Source organism: Fistularia commersonii, chromosome 3, assembly GCF_037954325.1.
Source record: "Fistularia commersonii isolate RoL2024-O1a breed Wild chromosome 3, RoL_Fcom_v1.0, whole genome shotgun sequence".
Taxonomy (NCBI): domain Eukaryota; kingdom Metazoa; phylum Chordata; class Actinopteri; order Syngnathiformes; family Fistulariidae; genus Fistularia; species Fistularia commersonii.
This window is the reverse complement of record NC_141286.1, coordinates 11208969-11234964: the sequence shown is the minus strand read 5'-3', so window position 1 is coordinate 11234964 and position 25996 is coordinate 11208969. Positions and strand designations below refer to the sequence as shown.

Below are 25996 nucleotides of genomic sequence, written 5' to 3'. Positions count from 1 at the left end.
ATTTCGTGCCAGGGAGGGTCTCTCAGCTGCGCCAGCATCTCCTGTGTGTGAGTGAGAAAGAGAGTGTGTGTGTGTCTGGGTCCCTGTTTACTGTGCACATGATTTTAAATCACCTGTTAAGGAGGGACTGCCCAGGTTCTCCCCAGGTCCTCTGTTAGCCGGTCCACCGAAGACTCCCTGGTTTGAGTGAGAGGGTGAATAGTTGGATGATTGTTCATTGATGTTGATTGTTTAGTAAATGAGTGGTCCAGAGGTCCCAGGGCTGCTGACCTCACATCATCTGGAAGATCCTCGCTTTGAGAACCGAGACCCGAGATCTGAGTCTCAGATCTGTTGAATCACAGGTTCAGTTCCAGTCACTGCTGCAGGGGAGGAGACTGGTGTGTGTGTGTGTGTGTGGGTGTGTGGGTGTGTGTGTGTGTGTGAGTGTGTGTGTGTGTGTGTGTGTGAGTGTGTGTGTGAGTGAGTGAGAGAGTGAGCGATTGAGTGTGTGTCATGCCTCAGGCTCAAATTGTAGACATGAACGAAGACACCTCTGAATCACGACCAAGCACCCCCCCTCCCCCCCGGGGGGGGTTTCTGCCATCTTCCGTCTACACACCTCCCAAAAATGCTGTGCTGGGGAGGGAGGCCTCTGATTGGTGGGAGTTCAAGTTGCTCTGTGAAGCAGTTGGTTCAAAGGAGCACAGCATGAGTCAGAGTCCTTCACCAATCATCTGGTTCCTCATCACATCTTTGGAGGTACCAGCTTCTGAGCACTGCAATAAGTTACCACAGAAACAAAGGAGGGGCAGCGCATTTATTCATTCATTTGTTCATTTGTTCATTCATTTATCTAAACTCCTTACCATATGCAGTAGGTCCGAGGGTCTGGAGCTCCACCTGGTAGTGTCAGCTATCAATCATCCAACAATTCAACCTCTCATTCACAGCTATTGAAAATTCCCTTCCATGGATTTGGACTTTGGGGGTAAAAACCTGGAGAACCCATCTAGAATGATCATGGTGGGAGCACAACAATAATAAAATAAATAATACAATGATAATGATAATTTTAGTTATTGTAATATAATAAAAACAATAATAACAGGCTCCCATTTCTCTGAAGAAGGTTTGGTCCTGATACTTTATGCTGAAGGAAACTTCTGTGACACATTTGCAGGCCTTTCACACAGAGACAGATGATGGCAGACATGGATGGGTGAAAGGGCGGGGGAGGGGGGATAAGGGGTTCTCCAAGAACTCTTGTTTGTTTAGCAGAAAGCAGGGAACCTGTTTGCAGCCACATTCCTGAGAGGTCGGCGGCGTCCTGGACCCAGAGCAGCAGGCCCGTCAGGACCTCCTCCAGGTGAGCTGGATCTCACACACACACATACACACATACATACAAACACACACAACCACACGCCACCTGAGCAGACAGCAAAGCTGGTAGCCATGGTTACCGCAGGTAATGACAGGGCCAGGCGTAAAACTTGTGGTTTGTAATCTTGATGTAACCTGATTACAGAGGCCACAGGTAGTGTGTGTGTGTGTGTGTGTGTGTGTGTGTGTGTGTGCATGTATGTGTGGGGTGAAAGAAGGTCACTGACAGGGAGGCTGAGAGACAGGTGGAGGAGGAAAACCTCTGCGTGGAGGAAGAGAACCTGTGGGTGGAGGAAGCGAACCTGAATCTGAAGGGGAAACTATATCAGAGCAGAAGATCAGGCAGAAATCTGAACCCTCAGACGGGTTGCAGTGTGTGTGTGTGTGTGTGTGTGTGTGTGTGTGTGTGTGTGTGTGTGTGTGTGTGAATGTGTTGTTTTAGAGCTGTTCCCACGGCACCCAATGACCCCCCCGCCCCCCCCCCCCCATAAATGGCTCGTCTGGTGGCGATTTGGGTGGCAGTCAGACTTAAAAAGGACAGAAGACAGGGGGCGGGGGGTTGGGGGCAGCGGCGGCAGTGAGACGGGGGGAGCAGCAAACAGACAGACAGACAGATGGATGGAAAGTGAGATAAAAATAAGCCCAAAAGGCAGAGCCTCCCACAGCTGGAGCTCCCCCTGCTGGACCTGAGGTTCCGTGTAGGGCTGGAGTTTTACTGCAGGACTAGAGGTCCCCTGCATATGCTGATCAAGACCTCTAGCGGTACAGGCACCGGTCTAGACCTCCAGCTGAAACTTCAGCCTCATCCCCCGGCATCCCCTGACATGTGTCTCAGTTTGAGGACCTGCAGGACTTTAATGACCCCACTCGGATGGGCGGCCTCCACAAGAACATCCTGGAGCCAAATGGTGACCTCCAGGGGGTGCCGAACTCCACCAGGTTGGGACCTTTAAAGAGCGAACTGCTCATTCCTCCTCCTGTTATGGTCATTTTGTGTCTTGTTCACAACTATTTTTTCCCCTAAACTCCTCTTCATTCTTTTTCACTTCTTTATTTAGCTCATCTCAAGATGACATCATCTCCGGCTGATGTCATAGCTGGTTGACGTCATCTAGATGATCATATCTTGCTTTTGTTCCAAATGTGAATGTGGAGGAAAAAGTCTCTATGGTGAAGAGGCAAGATAACAATGAGTCTTCTGAGATTACAAGAATTTATTAAAAAAAATTATGCTTTGAATTAACATGAACAACCAGTAATTCAGTCAACAATGATCAGCAGAGACCAGCAGTCGTCTACAAATAGAACCAGAGCTCAAGTCTCTTTATTTGGCTGAACAGGGTGCAGTCTCTGTAGAGACTGGACACAGAACGATGTTTTATAGAGACAGACACAGAAAGAACACAATCACATTTCATCAGTTAGTTAATAATTCTTTTTTAGGTAGATTAGCCTTTCCTCCATATACACATATCAGCTCTATACGTGAGAACAGACAGCATGATAAGACAGGTAAAATAGATACAGCATAGCTGCTGACACAGTAACAAGTCGCTCAGGACTAAATAAGGCCTGTTGCATGTTGTACAACTGTTACACGATGACGGCAACTCGATTCATAGAGTCCTACAGAGGATAATGCTCTGGCCTCGGGGTGGCCAAGGTGTGCCTGACACTCTGAGCTTTGAGGAGCTTCTAGAAGCTGGTCATGATGGAGGTCTCCTGACCTTCTCAACACCAGCTCCAGCTTCTCCGCAGACCTGGAAACTCGACTGAAGTCAATGTCTTCAGGGGCTAATTTTAGAGCTTCTGTGATTTATTGCAATACTGATGACACACACACACACACACACACACACACACACACACACACACACACACACACACACACACAAACTCCAGATGTTTTCTATTAGAGGGCTCGGAGGAGACCGAAGCTCTGACACCAGAACCAACGGGAAGGTGGACGGAGTAAAGCTGCAGCTCTGTCAGCTTCATCAGGGACATCCAAGTGAGTTCCACCTCCAATCATCAGAATGTCACACAATGAAGACTCTTTATCCCTCTCACCTCACCTTCACTACTCTCTGTTACTTCATGGTCCAAAACCACCACCTCCTCTTCTCTTTCATGTTCTCCTTATCTCCTTTACCCCTAGACGCACTCCAAGTGTTCTCCCCAAACCCCAAACCTGGGAGAAGCAGAACCAGGAGAACCCTCTCTTTGAGAAGGAAGCGCTGAGTCATGTGTTGAGACATTCACATTGAACAGCATCTGAGACAGGACTGAACCTCTGACTCATCATCGGTCAGACCCATTGAGATCTTTAACAGCAACCAATGAGGATCTCGAGCTGCTTCGAGCATCTACTGCCCCTTGGTGCTCTCCACAAGCGATGTGGACCTGCTGGAGGTTAACCCCTTCCTGCTGGCATCAACCTGAGGCCTGACAACTGCTGACATAGGAGGACCTAGGTCGGAGGTTTCAGGAATCTGGTTGAGGTTAAAGAGTCGGACGGGAAGTGAGAAGCAGGCCTGGAACTGTTTCCGAAACACTGAAGCTCATCTGGGTTGAGGCTCCTCCTGTTTCTGTGAAGGTGAGTAGAAAGGCACCAACAAGAAGACCTACAGCTAAGACTTGCAGCCCTCAGACTCATCCCCAGGTCCAGGTAAAAGGATCTAGATCCAGATCCAGGTTCCTGAACTGCAGCCAGTTGAAATAAGCCATGAGTCATGAAGTTGGATCAGAAACAAACACAACCTTTGAGGTACATTTTACTCACAACTTCTTACAGCTGACAAATACTGCAGAACCCCCCCCCCACACACACACACACACACACGCCAAGTTCCAGAATTGCAACCCAGCAGCCAGCAGAACCTTGAGACTACTGGGCTGCTGCTTCAGGCTGCTGTCTTGGAGAGCCTGCACCAGAACCAGAAGCTCCTGTGTTGATTCTGCTGTGGGTTCCTGTGCATTTCCTGTGTAGCCACTCCCTGACCCTGGCCACTGTCCCCTGTCCCAACCTGCCTGAGAACAGCCACCATCATTCCGGTCCTCAAAACACCAGGAAACAGCCTCCTCAGCAACCGCAGACCCATTGCCCTGACATTAGCACTGATGAAAAGCTTGGAGAGGCTGGTCCTGCAGCAAGTCAAGGCCAGTCTCCCCAACAGGAGCAATTACTCCACTGATGATACCTTTGCAATCACCCTGCTCTCCATGCTAAACCGCCCAGATTATCCTATCAACCATGGAAGATACTCTTCATAGACCACAACTCAGCGTGTGGGACATCCTGACAGCCAATCTCATGGACTCCCAAGAATGCGCACACCGTCATTCCACAAATAGCTTCATCAGGTTTGCGGACAATACCCCAGTGTTGGGGCTCATCTCAAAGGGGGATGGGGCCGCCTTAGGAAGGAGGTCCAGCACCTGTCAGAGAGGGGTCAGGCCAAAGAAGGTATCATGAATTTCAGGCGAAACCAGGCAGGCTATGCTCCTATCGACCTCGATGGAGGCCCGGTATAGGGCGTCGTCCTTCAAGTTCCTTTAGTGTCCAAATCCAAGATGAGCTCTCCTGGTCCATCAATGCTAGGGCTTTGATAAAGAAAACCCAGCAGCGATTGCACTTGCTTGAGATCCTGAGCAAGAATAATCTAGAGCAGAAGCAGCTGATGTCCTTCTATTGCACCATTATTGGAAGTGTGATGACATACCGGGTCAGTGCAGTTTCCCAGGAGCACGGAGTCAGACAGGAAGGCTACGCAGCAGGCCATCGACCACACCCCACCAAAAAATTTAATCAGCTGAACCCTGCTCCACCTGGAGGAAATTGAAACCATCTGCTGCCTCAGCTGCTCCCGAGCCACTTTTCTCTCCGCTCTCCTCAGGCAATAAATACTGGTCAGTCAGAATGGGCAACTTCAGGAAGACTGACACCTTCTTTCCCTGGGCTGTGAGAACACTGAAGACTCAGGAGAAATAACTCTAATACTACATGTGTAGTAACAGGAACTTTGCATTCAATCACTTAGGATGAGGAAAAAGTGAAACTGTACGTGCAATAACCCAAAACAGCATGTGATGTGGTGGAAACCAGAGGTCCTCTCTGTTATCTCAGTATAGTTATACTACATCTGTATGTCATACATTGTATATTTTTACCAAAGTCTCCACCAGAGCAGACATGTGCATAGACATGTTTAGCGGTGGTATGACTGTGAGGAATGGCACTTCAGGGGTTTTATTTGATGGGATTCTGATTGCAAAGTATCAGGCCAGTTTGGTTGTATGATAAAGCGCCTATCCATCTGTCTGTCTATTCAGGGCCATGAACTCCTCACCAGCCTATTTCTCTGCCCCTGGTTCAGCTCATGCTCTCCTGAGGTTCTGATCCTTGTCTGTTTTCCATCTTATCGGTTCTTTGCTTCTAGTTAGTTGTCCTTCATTTATTGAAATTCCACTGCACTCTTCTCTCCTGTCCTCCACCCCAGGAGAAACTGGACAAGCACACCTGTAAGCAGCAATATAGGCCATGAAATGGATGCTGGCCACATGTTGAGGTAGAGGGCAGAGATGCGGAAACTGCAGTAGGCCTGGTGCAGGGGGCCCAGAGCCACTGGCGTTGAAGGCCATGCAGAGAAGGTAGAGGCTGATGAAGAGGTCGGTGGCTGCCAGGTTCGCCAGGTAGATGTTGATGCTGCTGGTCGTCTGACGGAGAACCTAACAGAAGTAAAACATCAGGGACTAGATGTACAGAAGGGATCCAGCCTGCAAAGAAGTACCAAGACAGAAGAACACCTAAGGAACCCAGGAAGCCCGGGGGATGCAGAAGTCGCCTTGGAAACAAGAAGCTAAACCCCAGGAGAGAAACACACTCGACTCAAGCACCTTCTGCTTGTGGAGGTCCATTCTGGCTTTGACTTTTTCTTCAAATTCATCCAACTGCCTCCAATGTTCATTTGAACTTCACAACCAAAGTATTCACATGTAACTGAAACAAGACATTCCTCAAAATCAACAGAGAAATTTGAAACCAAGACCCCCTCCTCCTCAGAATTCTACAGAGGAAGAGCTAGAGCTGCCTGAACATGACTCAGAATCAGGAGCAGGAAGCAAAGAGGAGCTCCTTTAGAGAAATCATCCAAACCTTCCGGAAACCAAGGAGTTTCCAAAGGTTTTCCAGCAGAAGCTGCGGAGCAGCTGCGGAGAAGATGCTCAATCCATCAGAGAGGACAGGTCAGATGTGATAGGACCACGCCTCACCAGGAAGAGCAGGGTGTAGAACACAATGAAGATGAGCCGGGCCAAGAAGCTGATGTAACCGAAGGCTGTTGCCATTGTGACCGACTCATTGGAGGGCAGGGTTTGGTTCCTTCGTTACCACAGAGACTGTTGGCAAAAGCATAGGGATGTGAGGGAGCTCCTGGAGAGTCCAGCAGGGAAGAGTGGGGCAGGGTGCCCCACAGGGGACCACTGATCCTATGTAGAAGAGAGAGAGCATGGAGAACACACAGGGAGGACATAGGCAGGACAACATGGAGATAAAACCATGAGAACATAGGCAAGAGAACATGGAGAAACTACAGAGAGAACCTAGGCAGGAAAACATGGAGAGAAAATTCAGGGAGAACATAGGAAGGAGATGATGGTTGATGAGGCTGGTCCTGCTCCTGGGATCTCATCTTCTCCATCCAGCTAAGACTCACCTGGTGGCTCTGGTTTACTCGTGTCAAACTTGGTATCCCTCTGGTCAAAGCCTGTTCAACTCTCATTTTCCTCTGGTGTCTGTGGCCTCTGTCTTCTTGGTTTGTCACCTGGTGTAGGACAGTGGGAGGTTCACTCTGCGGTGGAGTCTCTGTGAGCCCACTTTCTAGCTTGGTCCTCCTCTATTTGGTTTGATTCTCATCAGAAAAGTGAGACAGTGAGACAGTTCACACACACGCACATGCGCGTGTGCACACACACACAAACAGAGAGAGAGACAGAGAGAGAGCGAGAGAGAGAGAGAGAGAGACAGAGAGGGAAAGAGAATAAGCCGATATCCCTCAGTCTCTCAGAATGGAGTTACAGTGACATCTGAGGACAACCAAATGCTTGGAGGATTCCCATCTCTGCCAGAGGGCGGCAGCACAGCAGAGGCCACGTCTGCTGGTGTCTCAAACCCCAGATGGGGAGAACAAATGGATGCTTCTCTTTCTGGAGGGTAAATAGAGCGCTCCTCTTTGGTACCCCGGGTGGATGAAATGAGGTGAAACAATGAATTTACAACAATTCACACTTTTTATTTTCCCAAACAAAAAAAACAAGAAGAAATCTTGAAAAGGGCCTGAAGCTCCAAGGCTGAAAGCCTTCTCAGCTGCAGGACTCAAACCAAAGGTCAGCTGAAATGACCTGCAGGGGTGCTGGAATATCTATTATAACATATGATAGATGAAACATATATCATTGATGGTGGATTCTGAAGCTGCAGGGGGGAGGGAGGGTCAGGTGACCCCAAATCTTCACCCTCTCATATTGTAGACAATCAGATCTGTGACAGGACCTGCTGAACATGGAAGAAGCGGAACCTTCTAGGTCTGTCAGTCCATCTGTCCATCAGTTCATCCATCCATCAGTTCGTCTGTTCATCTATTGGCTCATCAGTTTATCCATCCATCCATCTTTTGACCTATGACCCCTCCAACGCTCCTGCTCCTTCCTTCACCTCCTCCTCTCCTCTCAGTGGTAACCTTATTCCCTCTGCCTCCTCTCCTTCTCCTCTTCTGAGTGTTAACCTTGCCTCCTCCTTTGCCTCCTGGCTCCTTGCCTAGATGTTGCTCATGCTATGCGCAGTGGTGAGGGACCTCCTCCGCTCCCCTTGGGTCAGCCTGGTCAGCAACGACTCCCTGAAGGTGCGGCACATGAGGAAGTAGATGATGGGGTCGAGGCAGACGTTGACAGAGGCGAGGAAGAGTGTGGCCTCCTTCATCTGGAAGAGCAGGAAGCGGGTGTTGGGTGCAAAGCTGGACGCCGGCATCTGGCTGAGGGTGTAGGGAATGCGGCAGATGTGGTAGGGTACGAAGCAGATGAAGAAGACGGCCAGGATGCTGAAGATGCTGCGGTAGGACTTGCGGCAGACGTGGCTTTGGTCACGGTGCACACGGCGGTACGTCTGGCAGATGCGGCGAGCGATGGAGGCGTAGCAGAAGGCCATGACCAGCAGCGTGAGCCAGAAGAGCCCCACGCTGAAGAGTGTGGAGACATGGTGCCACTGGACGCCCAGCGGCGTCTTCAGCTCCATGCAGCGGCGGGATGTTTCCTGGGCTGCTGGCCGGCTGCTCAGCAGGGCATTTGGTAGCACAGTGAGCAGCAGGAGGCTCCAGATGAGAAGTGCCAGTCCACGGGCAAAACCCACGCTTTGCAGGAGGCTCGTCCTGGAGGAAGCAGCGGCGTGCAGGACGATCTTGTCATAGCGCTCCAGGCTGATCAGGCCCATGAACAGGATGCCCACATACATGGACGAGTAGAAGAGCACGGCTGTGTAGCGGCACACTGCTGCCTGAAGGCGCCACCCTCCCACGTCCAGCTCAGCTGCCGCCCGAAAAGGGAAGGTGGCAAGCATGAGGAGGTCGGCCACCACCATGTTCTTCAGGTAGACCACCAGCCCCGAGTCGCTGGCTACTCGGAAGAAGATCCAGGCGGCCACGCCATTCAGAGCCACACCCACTACGCAAACCGCCAGGTACAGACACGGAAGCACTTGTAGTGTGTAGATGCTGCTGACATCTAACTGGTTGGTCTGGTTGGTGTGAAGGTGGCTGGAGTTGAGTGGATCCATCTCTGAGAACACACACACACAAGCACACGCACACAAGCACACACACACGCGCACACACACACACACACACACACACACACACGCGCACACACACACACGCACGTTAGCCAGCTCAGCCCTGATGTTATTGTCACATTTTCAGTATCAGACCACCTGATGGTCATGGTGCCACCTGGCACAGACAAGACGCTCTATTGGTCCACCAGAGTCTTAGGACGTCCTTGGTCTAACGACCACCTTTTTCTGGGACTAGTGCTGGCATCACGCTGCTCCTCAGAGCAGGAACATGAAGGATTCACTTCAGATCCAAACAAACCAGCCACTTTGGATGGAACCAGAGGTCCAAGTAGTACCCTCAGCCTCCCTACAGGGAGCCAAAGCGCAGAACGTGTGGCCTGTTCCCACTTTCATTCAGCCACTAAGGAACCTGCAGAAGTCTGTTCTTCTGTGGTTGCAGGATGTGAACCTCCCAGCTGCTGCCCTTCTCCGGGTGAAGTGGGAGGTTCTGACCCACCTCCCAGGAGGATGGAAGTTCTCTCTGCCAGAAACCTGGTGGCTCCTGGGACGTCTGAGATGCCTTGGTCCAGCTGGAGAAAACAAACTGACACTTTGGGAAAACACTTGGCTCCCTGACAAGCTGAAGGTCCATTGCTCAGTAGACTGAGGAGGAATCACTGGAAACATCTGCTTCTCCTGCAGGGTCCAGGAGGAGCTCTACCTGAGACTCCCGTTTGGAACCATGTTTACTGAGGATGATCCATTTAGAATTTCCTGACAGGAGCCATGGAGACCCCCACTGATCCACATGGACTGACACCAGTGGTTCTTATTATTACCACACACACACACACACACACACACGCCCAGCCACTGATGGAGCAAGGTCTTCCTCCTCCATGTCCTCCCTGTGACGTGTCGGATGGTTGAGGTTAATGATGATTTTTATGACAAACTACTTCCTCTCCAAACCAGCTTTACCACCGAGATCTTTCAGAATGTTGTCTTCTGATGAGTTTCATAAGTAACCCGCCCCAAGTTTAACCAACAATCTGAGATCAACATAAAACATGAATTCAGAAAACATGTTGAAAGAAAATCACCGTCAGATAAGAGATGCAGTTTGATACAGTTTGAGATGTCGCCTTGTGTTCCCTCTGAACATCTAGAAGGTCTCAGCTTCCCCACCAGTAGCTTCTCATGCAGTCACCTATCTCCACCTTTCCAGGACAACCTGATGAAGAAGGACAGTAAATTCATGCCACTTGGCTTCTGGTTCCTGCTGCCGCTGGCGGATCATCTCCGGATAATCACGTTGTGAACCTACCAGCAGCCGAACGACGTCCCTCAGGATACATCCACACGTTCCTTGTCATCCAACCTTCAGGCTGCAGGCACCGCCGCAGTTCAGCGGTCATGTGGCGCCTGGTCTGAAGCAGAGTTGCCACTTCCATCTCCAACAGACGTCCTCCTTCTTCCTTTACTGCCACGCACGCACACACGCACACATACACACACAAGCAGTAAGGGCTGGTCTGGGGGGCCATTGTGGTCCAGCAGGTTCCTTTTTTTCTCCCACCCATCCCTCTGTTCCTCTCACTTGTGGGCGTGTTTGTTTTTCTCACCACCAGGTCTCAGCAGACACCAGGATGTGGGTCAGACCCACCTTATCCCTCCTTTTTTAAACCTCTTGCCCTTCCTCTCCTTGGCTGGCTGCCATTGAGCTTCTTTTGGAGATCAGTGGGACCCTGAAAAAAGTAAAAAATAAAAAAATAAATCTCGGTCTTTGAACGCAACGTCGTTGTTGGGGGAATAACGATGTCCTCATCTTTGGGGACAATGGGTTTATTTTAGAGAATAAAGGCTAAACTCGGCCTTCAAAGGACATCAGGATATCAGTCTGCAGGGGAGGGGGTGTGAATGTCCAACGGGGGGATCCGGTGGAGATGCTTACAAACCGCTCTGTAGGATTACAGCTTCACGGCAGCGAAATAACATTGGAGAAGTTGTTTATACATGTGTTGATGTCGTCCGGCAGTGCCGCCCTGCTGTTGGGGGAAGAGAATGGGAGGAAGGGGATCCTGCAGGGAGAAAGGACAAGTCAGACACCAGAAGAGGAAGTGGACCATCTCTGGTTGCCTCTGCTGAAACAACATTTGCAGCTGCTGCCGGGAAACTATCTGAAAACCCTCATAATCTTCATAAACACAGATCTGAAACCAACAGGGAATCGGTGACGGCCTACGGCGACAGCTATCAGGTGAAAATACAACCTGAAGATGTTTTGAAGCCGTCAGATCTTAAGGAGGGGAGGGACACATGACAGTCAAGATGGATCCAGGACATTCAGCAGCAGAGAACAGTGAGAACATCGTCCATCCATTCATCCACCCACCCACTCACCTTCTGACGTAATCAAACCAGGCTCCTTCGTGCTGCGAGGCCGAAGGACTAAGCATTGCGCCAGGATGCCACCCTTTCTTTCAGCATCTTCGAATTAAATACATAGATTTATTCCTGTCTCACCCTTTATGAAGTTTTTATGTTTAATTACTGTCATAAGAAAGGAAGGGATACTTCTAGGTAGTACAACTACGTGTATTTTCTAAGTAACCGTGCGTGAAAAATAACAGATGGCGCTGTAGTGTTTTCGAAGTATTCCGCTTTGCTTTATTTTGTGGTATTGGTTGTGTTTCTGAATAAAGGTACTCGGATGATAATTCTTTTCCTCGGCCAGAGGCTGTAAAGTACTGCAGTCCTGTCCACTTTCGTTCCGGGCTTTGTCTCGCCCGGCTGATCTCGCGATCCATCGCGGGATTTCGCTACGGCCCGCCCTTACCCTACGCAACAGGAAGTGGGGCTGGAAACTTGGACGGACACCAACCGGTTCCGACGAATGGACTGAGAGAAGCGTTGTTTCGGAGGCGACGGGCGAAGTCAGTTGTTCGGAGGATGTCGAACGCAGCGAGGGGCGGAGACATCATTCACCTGAACGTGGGCGGAAAGAGGTGAGGAGCCCGGGTAGCCGCAGCGGGGAGACGGGGAAGCTAGCAGTCCACTAGCCACCGGGACGACGGGTGTCTATTATCGGACAGAAGAACAGAGGCATTACCATAGGTTCCTACAAATATGTTGCACAAATGTTGTGATAACCACGAAGAACCGCCTCCCCCCAGCCTCCAGCCTAGGAGACTCCCTTGCACTGGAACCCGGGTATACATGCATCAAGGGAAAGCGGCACTTCCGTCCGATAATGGAACCGGGAGAGAGATTAAGCTCCCGCGCATGCTAGCCGTGTAGTACTTGTACGCATCGTACACAAAGCGTGTCATAGAGATGCAGTACTTGGGTCGTGTACTTGCGAGTAGCTGTTCGGTAAAACTTACTGGAGACTGTCTGTCCGCCTCTAGGTTCAGCACCTCCCGGCAGACGTTGACTTGGGTTCCAGACTCGTTCTTCTCTAGGTGGGTCTGTGATTGAGAACCTGGACCTTTACCCCAACACACACACACACACACACACACACACACACACACACTGTAAAACCTTACCGATTTACTAACTAAGCATTAAATTTGAGTGAATGTATGAATATATGGTGGAGCCTTCGAGCAAAATAATTTCCTTTGGGATTAGTAAAGGTCTATTCTATTATAAATAATTTCCTGCAAATCTTCTCCTGGGATGATGAGAATAACCTCAGTACCTACAGCTCCACAAAGGAACATCTTGCCAAACGACATTTTTTCTGGAATGTAGCATGTGGTTCTTATTCTGTGTTTAGATTTTCCTTCAGGACATCTGTCCACTGGAATTTTAGAAGATGTTGTCTGGTGTAATGAGCAATGCGAGGATGTGCTTCTGACCACTGCTGTTCTTTGATCTTCTCCTCCTGTGTCCTCAGCCTGCTCAGCGGTCGTATTTCCACGTTGAAGGATGAAACAGGAGCCGTGAGTACAGAGGATCTTCTTCATCACAACCTATCAAACGCCTCCCCGGACCATCCTAACCGTGTCCTCCTCCATTCCCAGATCTTCATCGACAGAGACCCCTCTCTGTTCACCCCCATCCTCAACTTCCTGCGCACCAAGGAGCTTCACCCCCGCTCCATCAGCGTGCACATGCTCATGCATGAGGCTGAGTTCTACGGCATAACGCCACTGGGTGAGACTGTCAGCGGAGATCTGGGTCTTCAGCTCTGCGAAGGTTCCTGAGCAGAAGCTGGCTGGGCCCGGCCCCTGTGGAAGGACAACTCACACACTCTGAGCTGATGTTCTCCACAGCTTATCTGAAGATGTGTATGTGTGTGTGTGTGTGTGCGTGCGTGTGCGTGCGCAGTGCGGAAGCTGCAGTTGTGTGACGAGCTGGATCGCTCCTCCTGTGGAAACGTGCTCTTCAACGGTTACCTGCCCCCCCCAGGTGAGAACCCGGACAGCTCACCACTGACACTGTCCGACAGAACAGTCAACTCCCGCCTGTTCTACAGTTTACCCGGCCAAGAAGCGGAACAGGCACAGCTTGGCCGGGTCACATTTCATGGCGGGCCGGGCCTCACCGCCAGAGAGGGCGCCAGTCCGACGCAGCAACACCATGCCCCCAAACCTGGGCAATGCTGGCATCTTAAGCAGGGTCGAGGAGAGGACACCTGGAGGTCAGGACACACTCACCCACACACGCTCTATCAGCTGAAAACATTAAACAGTATTGGATGTTCTGACACATTGTGAAGGTCTCTGAGTCTTCCACTACTGATGATCTGATCAGAAGGTCCGGGAACCATCTAGTCCACTGTATTCAGGAGCCCCTTTAGCCTTGCTCTACCGTATTTTTCGGATTATACGTCGCTCCGGATTACAAATCACACCAGCCAAAAACGCATAATAAAGAACGAAAAAAAACAAATATAAGTTGCACTGGAGTATAAGTCGCATTTTTTGGGGGGAAATTTATTTGATAAATTCCAAGACTAAGAATAGATATTTCATCTTGAAAGACAATTTAAAATAAATTAAAATAAATAAGATAAATTCCTGTCTAACCTGAAGTTCAAGGTGGAGGTGGGACTCCATCAGGGATCAGCCCTGAGCCCCTTCTTGTTCGCAGTGGTGATGGATAGGCTGACAAATGAGGTAAGACAGGAATCCCCATGGACCTGGATGTTTGCGGATGACATTGTGATCTGTAGTGAGAGCAGACAACAGGTAGAGGAAAATCTAGAGGGGTGGAGGTATGCTCTGGAAAGGAGAGGAATGAAAGTTAGTCGCATCAAGACAGAATATATGTGTGTGAATGAGAGGAACTTGGGTGGAACAGTTAGGCCAAAGGAAGTGGAGATCAAGAAGCTGGAGGACTTCAGGTACTTAGGGTCAACAGTCCAGAGCAACGGAGAGTGTGGAAAAGAGGTGAAGAGACGGGTCCAAGCAGGTTGGAATGGATGGAGAAAAGTGTCAGGGGTGCTATGTGATAGAAGACTTTCAGCCAGAATAAAAGGAAAGGTGTACAAGACAGTGGTGAGACCAGCGATGATGTATGGACTAGAAACTGTTACAGTGACCAAAAGACAGCAGGCAGAACTAGAGGTTGTAGAGATGAAGATGTTGAGGTTCTCTTTGGGAGTGACCAGGATGGATAGGATCAGGAATGAGTCTATCAGAGGAACAGCACATGTTCGATGTTTTGGAGAGAAGGTCAGAGAAGCCAGACTGAGATGGTTCGGTCATGTACAGAGGAGGGATAGTGAATATATTGGTAGACGGATGCTGGAATTGGAGCTGCCAGGCAGGAGGTCTTGAGGAAGACCAAAGAGAAGATTTATGGACGTAGTGTTCTGTTCTTTCTGTTTTTACTTGTGAAGCGTCTTTGAGTGTCATGAAAAGCGCTATAAAAATCCCATGTATTATTATTATTATTAGTGAGAGAGGATATGAAGGCAGTTGGTGTGAGAGGAGGATACAGAGAATAGGGTTAGATGGAGAAAGTTGACTCGCTGTGGCGACCCCTGACGGGAAAAGCCGAAAGAAGAAGATATATATATATATATATATATATATATATATATATATATATATATATATATATATATATATATATATAAAAAATAACCCTGATAGAGGGGCGATTGCCTTGCATGAAGCACTAACACCAGGAAGGTCCTCCCGCAGAGTCATTTATATTCATCTCCTTGGCAACTACCTGGGTGTGAAGATGCAACTTTACTGTTGACAAGCCTTTCCCAGCAGCACGTTGTTCAACCACCCCTGTGTGAACTTGTTCCTTTAGCCGTGGCCAGCTAGCTTTTAGAACGCGATTAGCTTTTTTAGTTTTCTTCATTTCAGTAAGAGTAACCTCCGCTGTTCGCCAGTCCCTTACAAGTTTCTCACTAACTTCAAACTTTCTTTCTGCTGCTCGATTGCCATTTTCGGCTGCATATTTCACTACTTCCGGCTTGTAACCCGCAGCATATGATGTTCTTTTCGGTGCCATTTTTGTTCAGCCCTTCTCAGTTGTTTTTATAAGTAAGCGCGAATGTTGAAATGATCAATTTTCATAGATACAGAAGTCACTGGTAGCATCTTTTTTCACTACGCACTTCTGCCATGACCCGCCCCTGCTGAATTTTGATTGGTTTGCGTGTGTGTGTGACGATCGCTGTTATATTAAAGACACACACGCAGACGCAGACACACACACACATCAGAGCAAGAGAGCTCAATTATTTCACACAAAAGTCGCTCCAGAGTATAAGTTGCACCCCCAGCCAAACTATTGACAAAAACTGCGACTTATAGTCCAAAACATACGGTATATAGTGTGTGTCATTGCAAAACTTCCTGAATATGAATCCTATTCCAGAAGGCTTCGATGGGGCATCACATTTGTAAACCGTGCACACATATATATCTGCTTGTGTGTGTGTGTGTGTGTGTGTGTGTGTGTGTGTGTGTGTGTGTGTGTGTGTGTGTGTGTGTGTGTGTGTGTGTGTGTGTGTGTGTGTGTGTGCGTGCAGTTCCGGCATCTGATCCTGGCATGGTCCGCATCATCTGTGGTCATCACAACTGGATCGCCGTGGCCTATGCCCAGTTTGTGGTCTGCTACAGGTCAGTGTTCTCAGTCTACCCAGAACATACCCATGTCTCCATTGGATTTTAGGTTTGGGTTCCATGGCATTGGGGTTTGACGGTCTGTTCTCCTGATCTTGTGTCGCATTGCTCCCTCCTGTCCTTCAGGGTGAAGGAGTCCACCGGGTGGCAGCAGGTCTTCACCTCCCCCCGCCTGGACTGGGTCATCGATCGTGTGGCGCTCAATGCCAAGGTGATGGGTGGCTCACTTGGGGATAATGACAAGATGGTGGCGGTCGCCTCGGTGACAGAGATCATCCTGTGGTCCATATGCCCAGACGGCAACGGAAATGAAATCGGTGAGAGCTTTGACATTTTTCACTGAAGATGTCTTCACTGAGACCTTGAGAACATGTGTGTCCTACAGCACTGAAACTTTCATCAAGGTCACATAGCCTGTGATACATGAGTGGAATTTGGTTCCTCCGTGAAGATGGTTTCCTCGGGGTCAGCAGACGAAACCTGTCTCAGAGAAGATCTTCAGTGAATGGTGTCTTAATGATGGCTCTCCAGCTGCATCAGGAGGTGAAGTCCTGCTGGCTCTGACCGTGTCTTCCTCCCTCTGCAGGCGTCTTCAGCCTGAACGTGCCAGTGGAGGCACTCTTCTTTGTCGGCAACCAGCTGATCGCCACTAGCCACTCGGGGAAGGTGGGGGTGTGGAATGCTGTTACTAAGCATTGGCAGGTGGGTGGATATTGGCAGGTACCTGAGGGATCATGTGGTGGAGACCTCCCCTTACCTTCTGTGGTCTGCAGAACCAGGATGTGGTTCCCATCAGCAGTTACGACACCGCCGGGTCCTTCCTCATCCTGGGCTGCAACAATGGATCCATCTACTACATCGGTAGGCTCTCCTGCATCTCACACACCTCAGGTACCATGTGTGAATGCCATGTGTGAATGGGCCATGAAAACTGCTCTCTGTGTGTGCCAGATGTGCAGAAGTTTCCTCTCAGGATGAAGGACAACGACCTGCTGGTGACAGAGCTCTACAGGGACCCGACAGAGGATGCCATCACAGCGCTGAGTGTCTACCTGACTCCTAAGACCAGTATGAACAACTAAGCTCCTCTCTGTCTGGGTTCTGCTGCAAGTCTGCTGGTAGACTGAACGTCAGGCGGGCTTGGCGCTTCAGAAGCAAACCAGAGCGGGTTCTGTGAGCTTGCCGGAGTCTCAGAGGGCTCTGTGGTGGATTCACACATTCACGACATTTGTAATGACCATGTGGCCAAGAGGTCTCCCCTCACCATCAGGCATGCTCTCCTGTGTGGGTTATTTGATCAGGCGACAGTGGGAACTGGATCGAGATTGCCTATGGGACCAGCTCCGGGACGGTCCGGGTCATCGTCCAGCACCCAGAGACGGTGGGCTCAGGGCCGCAGCTCTTCCAGACATTCTCTGTCCACCGGAGCCCTGTCACCAAGATCATGCTGTCAGAGAAACACCTAATCTCAGGTATAGAGGATCCGTATCCTCCAGTGTGTTGAAGGACTCCTCAGAGCCCAGCCTGGTCTCCTGTGACCCCCCTTCTGTTACTCCTCAGTCTGTGCAGACAACAACCATGTGCGGACCTGGACTGTCACCCGCTTCAGGGGGATGATCTCCACGCAGCCAGGCTCCACACCACTCACCTCCTTCAAGATCCTAAGCCTGGACGATGTGGACGGACATGGTGGCTGCAGTGCCGGGACCGAGATTGGTAACAGGACATCTAGTGGGGGGAGGAATTTCCAGCAGACATCTCCACATCTCCAGAAAGGCGCAGCCAGGAGTCTGATGGTAACGGTGTGCTCTTCTTTAGGGCCGTATGGAGAGCGAGACGACCAGCAGGTCTTCATACAGAGAGTCGTACCAGACACCGATAAGCTCTACGTCAGGCTCTCGTCTAATGGAAAGAGGTGGGTGTTGAACCCCAACATCCAAGGGAGAAGTTCTGTCTGCAGGATGGAGGCAGTGTGGAACACCAGAGTACTGCTGGCTCTGAAGATCTCACATCTCAGAAGCACTTCGTTTGGGACACCTTAAATTGGGGTTTCTTCTAGTCTCCTGTCTGGAAAAGTTAGGATCCAGGGTGTGTGTGTATCACAGGGTGTGTGAGGTGCGTTCAGTGGACAGCACCTCCATCACGGCGTTCGTGGTCCATGAGTGTGAAGGCTCAAGTCGGATTGGCTCCCGGCCGCGGCGCTACCTGTTCAGTGGCCACGGCAACGGCAGCATCCAGATGTGGGACCTGACGACGGCCATGGAGATCGCCGGGAAGGTGGACATTCGAGGTCAGACACACATCTCACATCCTCTTCAGATCCTGTGCACCGATTGGCTGGCGTCTCACGCAGAATGTGATTTGCAGCACTCGGGGGTCCAACGGAGGAGGAGCTCCTGGAGCTTCTGGACCAGTGTGACCTGACTCTGACCAGAACACCTGACAGCACACCGAGGGCCTCCACATGCAGGTACCTCCTCGTGCGTGTGGTCCGGGCAGTGTCCGTCTTTGGTTTTGCGGCTCGTGATGAGTGATGGTGTGACTCCCTGTCTCCAGTCTTCACTCGCAGCTGAACGAGGGCCTACGGACAGAGCGCCTCCATCCCGGGGGGGGGCAGGGCTCCTCCCCCTCTCTGTGTGGCAGTCTCCCACGCCAGGCCCCACTCCTTGCCAAACCTGTCTTTGCCAGCCCCCCCGCCGGGCCACAGCCCCTAGTGGCCCCAGCCCACAGCCCCCAGCATCCACCTGGCTCTAGCCCCCGCCCCCCCCGGAACATGGACCGGGGGTCAGTCCGACATGGCAGCTTCGCTGAGCGCTGCCAGGAGCTGGCCAAGAGCTCGGAAGCAGCACTGGGGCCGGAGGGCATGCGGCGGAGCGTGGCCGTGTGCAGTGAGCTAGAGGCACGCTTCTTCTCACTGTCCAACGGCCCCCGCCACCTACCCACGTCCCCGTCGCCACTGCTATCATCCTCCTCGCAGCGCCGGCCCATGCGCTCTTCCCCCACAGGCCCCACCTCCACTGCCGGAAGTCCCGCCAGGTGCCAGACACCCGTTTCTGCTCGCCGCGCCAATCCCCCCTCTCCCCCCGAGAGCCTAGGGGGTCCAGAGGGGCAGTGCACCGTGGGCCCACCCACCAGCCCCAAGCCCCAGCTCAATGAGACCAGCTTCTGACTGAGCACGAGTGGCAGGAAACACCAACCCTCACCAGCACATCCAAAAGACACTACGGAGCTGCTACTCCGCTGTCTGTTGCTATGGCTACAGGGGGATTGGCTAGGAGTAGCAACCCACCCTAACCTCCAATTTGCCCAGTCTCACACAGGAGATGCCTGTTCTCCACGAATGATAAAGTTCAAGTTGGACCAGGGGCTCCAGGGATGGCATAGCTCAGTGTCAGCCATGACTTGAACATCAGCAGGTCTGCACAGGAGACAGGAGCCTGACACCTGCAGCCCGTTACCTTGACGTGCCAAACTCTGCAGCTCTCCAATAAATACTGGAGTCTCATCAAACCTGAAGCTCCACTGTCCATGAGCAGGAGATCCAGTCAGCAGCCAGCTGGAGGACATGATGGAGCCACCCAGGTGGATGGTTTCCTAAGAAGGCTGCAGAGAAGATTGGAAGAATTAGGACATTCACTGCCTCCTTGTGGCCAGAACCTCCAGCTGGATTTGTACTACAACAGAAAATTTATTTTGTTTACTAAGCCGTACTTTTTAAAGCAGGACCTCCTGATGGGATAGTACATGGAAACAAAACAAACCAACCACTGGCCTTATCTTCTGCTGCGGGGTGGACTTGCAGCAGGTTTACCTGGTCTCACCTGATGCCTGATAATCTGTCCTGCGGTCAGGTAGATGAAGGGCTGGAGCGGCAGAGAACCTGAGTTCACCTGGCATCGGAGGTCTTATCCTGAGAGCAGCAGGCCTGTGTCTTGTTGCAACAGATAGTTATCCTGGTCCATCTACAGTCAGATGTAACCTGTAGGTTCTGCTGTTCGCCAAGGATATGTTCACCTGAGGAAGTGTAAGCAGTCCATAAGCTATGGTTCTGCCCCCTCATCTGTTGTTGCTTGCTCAAGCAATCAGTTTCCTGGTCATTGATTAAAATGAGTAGATATTGATGAAGAAATGGCTTGGTTCCATCAGCTATTCAGCCCCCCCCCCCAAAAAAAAATGGTGGCTTCTGACAGGATGTAGAGGGATGCTACAACTAGAACTATGTAGAACTATGCTACAACTTGATAGTCTCGTACTCGTAGATGAAGGCTGAAGGAACCTCTGATGGAGGTGGGGTGGGGGGGGTCAGTCTGGACCAGGACTGCCTTTGTCTTAAAGAAAAATAGTCTGAGAGTTTCCTACATGATGAGGTGTAACCCTTTGTTACTGCTGCCGTTTGGAATGGAACAATAAAACAATTGTTTCCAGTAGGTCTCCTGGTCCTTCTCTTCTACATCCACAAGAACCCACCTTCAAGGCTTATCCCCAGGACTGTTGTCATACAAATGGGACAGTAAAGGTGGAGAACCCAAAAAGGTGGAGAACCCAAGTCCATGGAGTAAACTCGAAATCGAGAGCCTTTGTGGAAGCACACAGATGGAGATGGTAGTCCCAAAAGAGACCCCCATAGGAGTAGTGGGCACCACCTTGCCCGGAGGACTTCCAGTGTTTGATAGATCACGGAATAACAACAAGCCACACTCCTTTTACGACTGCTACTATGGTTACCATGGCAGCCGGCGTTTTTGGCCCGCTGGTTGCCCCCCCAGGCTTGGCTGCGGTTCAGGCACTCGGTACAGCCCCCAGCTGTCCAGCTCTACGCCTTTTCTTACCGTTTCTTTGTCCAGCATGTCGGACCGCGGCCTGCTCTGACACCAAAGAACAGGGCTCCTCACACCGAGGCCATCTCCATACCTGGATGGAGGAAAACTCTGGCGAGTGTTTGTTTGTTTGTTTGTTTAGAAGTTTATTAGGACAGTGTACAATTACATTAAGCACAGAGGCAGAGATGTTTGTACCAGATTGTAGCTCATAGCTAATTTCCATCTGTAGTCCTGGACAATACAAATATAAAACTACAAAATAGACAATATATATAAAATATACAGATAGGCAATAAAATAACTATACAATATATAAACAGACAATAAAATATGTATTTTGCAAGTTGAATGTGCTATTGTTGTGATATTATTACTTTGGTCATCTGGGGGCCATCAGATGTTACCCAGAGGGGTAACATCTGATTGTTAGTGTGAGCATGTTTGGTGCTCCAGAATCCAATTTTTAACGGCCCGTGTAAAGGTGTGAAAATCAGTCATGTTCTTAAGATTGTCTGGAAGCCCATTCCATTCTTATATGGCTTTACAGGAAAAGGCAGACTTTCTTTTAGGAACATTGCAGTCTCCTCTAGACACCGACCTTAGCACTTGACTTGTGAGTTGGGAGCGAGGCTTGATGTAGGTCTTAAGAGGAGGTGGGGCGGCGTTATGTAAAATTTTGTGGACCAGACGGATACCAGAGTACCTGATCAAGTTGTCAAAGTTTAATATTTTATATTTTCCCAAGATATGGCAATGATGATAGTGCCTTGGCTTTTTATCAAGAATTTTTAGGGCTTGATTATGTAAAGATCTCAGAGATTTTAGGGGTTTTAGGTTAGCCTGAGACCAGGATGATATGCAATATAAAATTTGGGATATGATCATGGCATCAAGGTAGGACTTTGCAGCTTCTAGTAATAACGCGTTCCTGATATGTCGAAAGTTCGAAATGTTAAACTTCATGGCATTACAGGTCTTTTTAATATGATTTTTAAAACTAAGTGAAGGGTCCAGGGTTTTTGATCATATGGTTATTCACTTGAATATTTGGGAAGACATTCTGAGTTTTTTTGTTTGAGAAATACATTGTGAGCGTTTTCTCAGTGTCCAATGTAAGGCAGGAGTTGTTGAGCCACTCTACTGCATTTGCCATTGTGATGGAGTTTGGCAGCAACAGAATTAGTATCCGAACCGTGCGCAAAAAGGACCGTGTCATCAGCATACATTAAGATTTCTACATCGCTGCAGACGGAGGGCAGGTCATTAATGTATAGACTGAAAAATAATGGCCCTAGAATGGACCCTTGGGACACGCCTGTTGTACAGGCTGTAAACGGTGAGGTTTTATTTTTTATTTTGACACATTGGTAGTGATTCACTAGGTATGATTGAAACCAATTCATAGTATTTGCTGATAAATGAAAATTGTGCATTTTGGTCAAAAGCATAGAGTGGTTTACAGTTTCAAATGCCTTACAAAGATCCAGAGTAACAGCACAGGCATTGCGTTGTGCGTTACGGAGATGCCTTTCACAAATCAGAAACCTAGTCAGGTTTGTCCCCAAATGCAATTGACTTCACAGAGAATTCTCACCTGCAGTTCTGCAGTAGCTCTCCAGAAAACTCAACAGAAATCCCGCCAAACCACGAGAACTTTACTCTAGAAACCTGCTGAAGTTTCTCAAAGAAATCAGCAGGTCATGTGTTAGGCCAGACACAATACAAATGCATACATACATAATACAAAAGCACAATGTACTTGAGTAATACCCCAAATGTCGAGTCCAAAATGCATTAAGCAGTAAGTCAGTGCAGAGGGGGAGAGAAAGCCACATTTCATTTTACCAACAGGCTCATTTCTGTTGGGAATTTTAATGTCCTTACATTGTACACCCAAAGGTTGATGATACCGAATCCTCTGCAAAGCCCTCCAGGGGGTGCTGACGGGCTTGAAGCCACGGGTCCTCGGTTCTATTTCATTGATATGTTTTGGTCTGTTTTAGGGAAATTAACTGCTGTGTTGAGCACTATGGTGTCAGATCAGAGTCCAGCACTAATATGGAAGTAATGAAAAAGTTGTGTGGTCAGATTTTGGATTAAGAGGCGTTGGTTTGATGGATTCCTGTTGGGATTAACCAGATTAGTTAGCGTCGCAGGGGGAACCTAGTGAGGACAGAACAAACCACCGTGTGGACTTGTTGCTTTTTGGCTGAGGCGGGAAAATGTTTGCAGGGAGCTGAGGGCTTGTTTGGTGCCTTCTTGGACAGCATCCGAGACAAAGGGTTCCATCTGGTTCTCTGGTTTCCCCGTACAGACGCACACTTGGCCTAAACCAGTGCAGCTTTGGTTCAGGTCCAGCAGTGTATATGACCCAGAGGTAATGACAGGGTTCCATCATCCTGAACAGACGCCGTCATTTGGGACAAAATGAAACAGTCATGTCTTGGTAAAATTTTTAGATGACAGCAGAGTTGAAAAATTCTCTTAGGGTGAGATCTGTTATTTTAGGTCAGACAAGTCTGAGGAACACAGTGAAGAAGAGCTGGTCCATAACTCCTTTTTTTTTACACAATTGCAATGAATTATTGCAGTTTTTAGTGTTTCCTGCCTTTTTGGATCAAGCTGGTTGCATTGTGGGCAACACACACACACACACACACACACACACACACACACACACACACACACACACACACACAAAATGACAAAAGTCCATTTGCACATTTACAAATATGCACGTTTTACTAAAATTGGACAGCAATAGACATTGTACAGTATATAATGGACGTACATCACATAATATGAATAAGATTTAATATAATATTACATCCCCAAAAATAAAGAAACTAAATGTTAAGGACAAAACCTTTACATATATCACTCAAAACGATTTGTCATGAAGATGAGCAACAGCTAAATAAGGAAGTTAATCAGGCTTACCTTCACATGGGGGATCCTGCAAGATGGCGGAGGGAACAGACACGGAGTAATCGCTCTGTCTAGCAGGACCCTTAGATAGAATCAAGTTTGGACCAATATCTTAAATAATTCTCGGTGAGTTAATTAAAACAAACCACATACTTCAGGACCTGGGCAAGTAAAATACGTTTCCTCCAACGGCTTTGAACCACGAACATGAACAAAGCTACTAGTAAAGCTACCGCTAACACTAAAGCCAAAGCACTTTCTTTTCATGATTATTGTACTTCAGAAGCTTTGAAAACTAACGTTAGAGGCATCAAAAACATGATTTCACCTATGAAACCCTCAGCACCTACAAAAAAGAAGGAAGCAGACGAGAGCGAAGACGTTATAATTGATACAGAGGAAATTTCTCTTGCTGCAATATTCAACGTTATCACTTCTCTTCAGAAGGTAATGCTAGAACTCAAAGCTGAAGTTAGACAAAACTCACTCGCTATAACTAACCTGGCTAAAGTGGTGGCGATCGACGCGGCAGATATAGAAGAATGCCAAAGTAATCTCAAGGCAATGGAAGTCGACATCAGCCGCATTACAGAAACTAATGCAGAGCTGAAGAGCAAAATAACATAATTGGAAAGTAAAGTAGCTGATTTAGAGTGCTTTAAATTAAGACAGAATTTGAAATTGAATGGTCTTAAGGAGGAAAAGGGTGAAAACATTTGTGAGCTTGTTGCATTTAACAAGTTGTTCCACAGTGGACAAACAAGATGGACTTTATCTTAAATTCTGTCATCAGATTGGACCAAACAATGCCAATCACCCTCGACAGGTTGTCCTGAAGTTCATGGGAAACATCTACAGAGATTAACTGGGGCGAGCATCTAAACATCATGCCGTCTGCTAACACCTAAACATCCATTTTGCTAAACATCCACCGAGGAAGACAGAGAGGCAAGGAAAGCTGTCTGACCGAAGGTGGAACAAGCCACAAGTTTTTATTATAAAACTTTGTTCCGAGGTCCCTATGTTTTCATTAATGGTAAGAGAGTCACCCCATGATGCTACTGGTTCTACAATCACTCGTTTTAAAATCTACTTCATACTCAGAGTTCAACTAGGACAAGTTCTTATATCTGTACTTTTTTCCAAATACTTCAATCTGTTTATTCCTCATTACTTAGTTTAGAATTTTGTTCTATGTTTCAACTTAATAATGACGTGTTTTTTGTCCATTAATGCAAGGGGCCCGAGGGACTTGACCAAAAAAAAAGGAATTTTTTGCTCTGTAAGAGGAAAAAAAATCATTTTATTTTCTTGCAAGAACCGCATTCTAAGGAAGAAGACATTGTTTTTTGGACTCAACAATAGGGAGACAAAGCTTACTTTTTCATTGCATTTCAAGTTCAGTAGGGGTTGCAATTTTGCTTAAAAACTTCCAAGGGCAGGTTATTTCACATCTGGCAGACGAGCATGGTCACTGGTTGATCCTCATAAGTATTGACAATTTGAAATTCATTTTAATTAACATGGGTGGATAAAATGGATACAACAACATAAAAGAAAACAACAGACTATTAGAACAAATTACTGCACACCTAGAAGGTCTTCAATTTTCTCACCCAAATGACAATATAATGATAGGCGGGGATTTCAATCTGGTCCAGGATAATATTTTTGATAGATATCCTTCTAAATACCCTTCAAGCCATCGTAATCCGGTATTTAATGACTTCTGTCACAAGCTGAATTTGACTGATGCTTGGAGACATATTAATCCAGCAGCTTTTCAATACACTTGGTTCAATCCCAATTATAATAGGAAATCCAGAATTGACTACTTGTTAATATAGAGCTATGTGCTAAGCCATAAAATGAGCTCTGGCATATCGGCAGCTCTACTTACAGACCATTGTGTTATTCATTAGTCATTGCATCCAAAATAAGAAGGAATTCATCAAACAAAT

At 48.6% G+C, this 25996-nt stretch overlaps 2 protein-coding genes across 2 annotated transcripts; one reads left to right on the top strand and one right to left on the bottom strand.

Annotated features, from left to right (window-relative positions):
* Positions 1 to 7634: 7634 nt before the first annotated feature.
* Positions 7635 to 10640, bottom strand: LOC147235542 (P2Y purinoceptor 14). The gene is made up of 3 exons (XM_086177667.1): positions 10515 to 10640; positions 10291 to 10421; positions 7635 to 9192 (listed from the first exon to the last, which is right to left on the bottom strand). Exon 3 carries the CDS (start codon positions 9188 to 9190, stop codon positions 8180 to 8182), a length of 1011 nt encoding a protein of 336 aa, XP_086033793.1. The 5' UTR covers positions 9191 to 9192; positions 10291 to 10421; positions 10515 to 10640; the 3' UTR covers positions 7635 to 8179.
* Positions 10641 to 12033: 1393 nt separating this feature from the next.
* On the top strand, positions 12034 to 21452 carry shkbp1 (SH3KBP1 binding protein 1). The gene is made up of 17 exons (XM_086177535.1): positions 12034 to 12195; positions 12598 to 12651; positions 13092 to 13137; positions 13219 to 13351; positions 13526 to 13606; positions 13674 to 13838; positions 16194 to 16284; positions 16414 to 16604; positions 16874 to 16989; positions 17061 to 17148; positions 17239 to 17355; positions 17589 to 17759; positions 17848 to 18003; positions 18106 to 18202; positions 18393 to 18577; positions 18655 to 18757; positions 18844 to 21452. Exons 1-17 carry the CDS (start codon positions 12140 to 12142, stop codon positions 19454 to 19456), a joined length of 2463 nt encoding a protein of 820 aa, XP_086033661.1. The 5' UTR covers positions 12034 to 12139; the 3' UTR covers positions 19457 to 21452.
* The last annotated feature ends 4544 nt before the right edge of the window (positions 21453 to 25996 follow it).

Excerpts from the sequence above, each read along its gene's own strand:
- shkbp1 (XM_086177535.1), top strand. The coding sequence starts at position 12,140 with ATGTCGAACGCAGCGAGGGGCGGAGACATCATTCACCTGAACGTGGGC. Across the intron at positions 17,356-17,588 it reads CTACCTGACTCCTAAGACCA|GCGACAGTGGGAACTGGATC; the intron begins GTATGAACAACT and ends TTATTTGATCAG. Across the intron at positions 18,578-18,654 it reads CGGGAAGGTGGACATTCGAG|CACTCGGGGGTCCAACGGAG; the intron begins GTCAGACACACA and ends TGTGATTTGCAG.
- LOC147235542 (XM_086177667.1), bottom strand. The coding sequence starts at position 9,190 with ATGGATCCACTCAACTCCAGCCACCTTCACACCAACCAGACCAACCAG.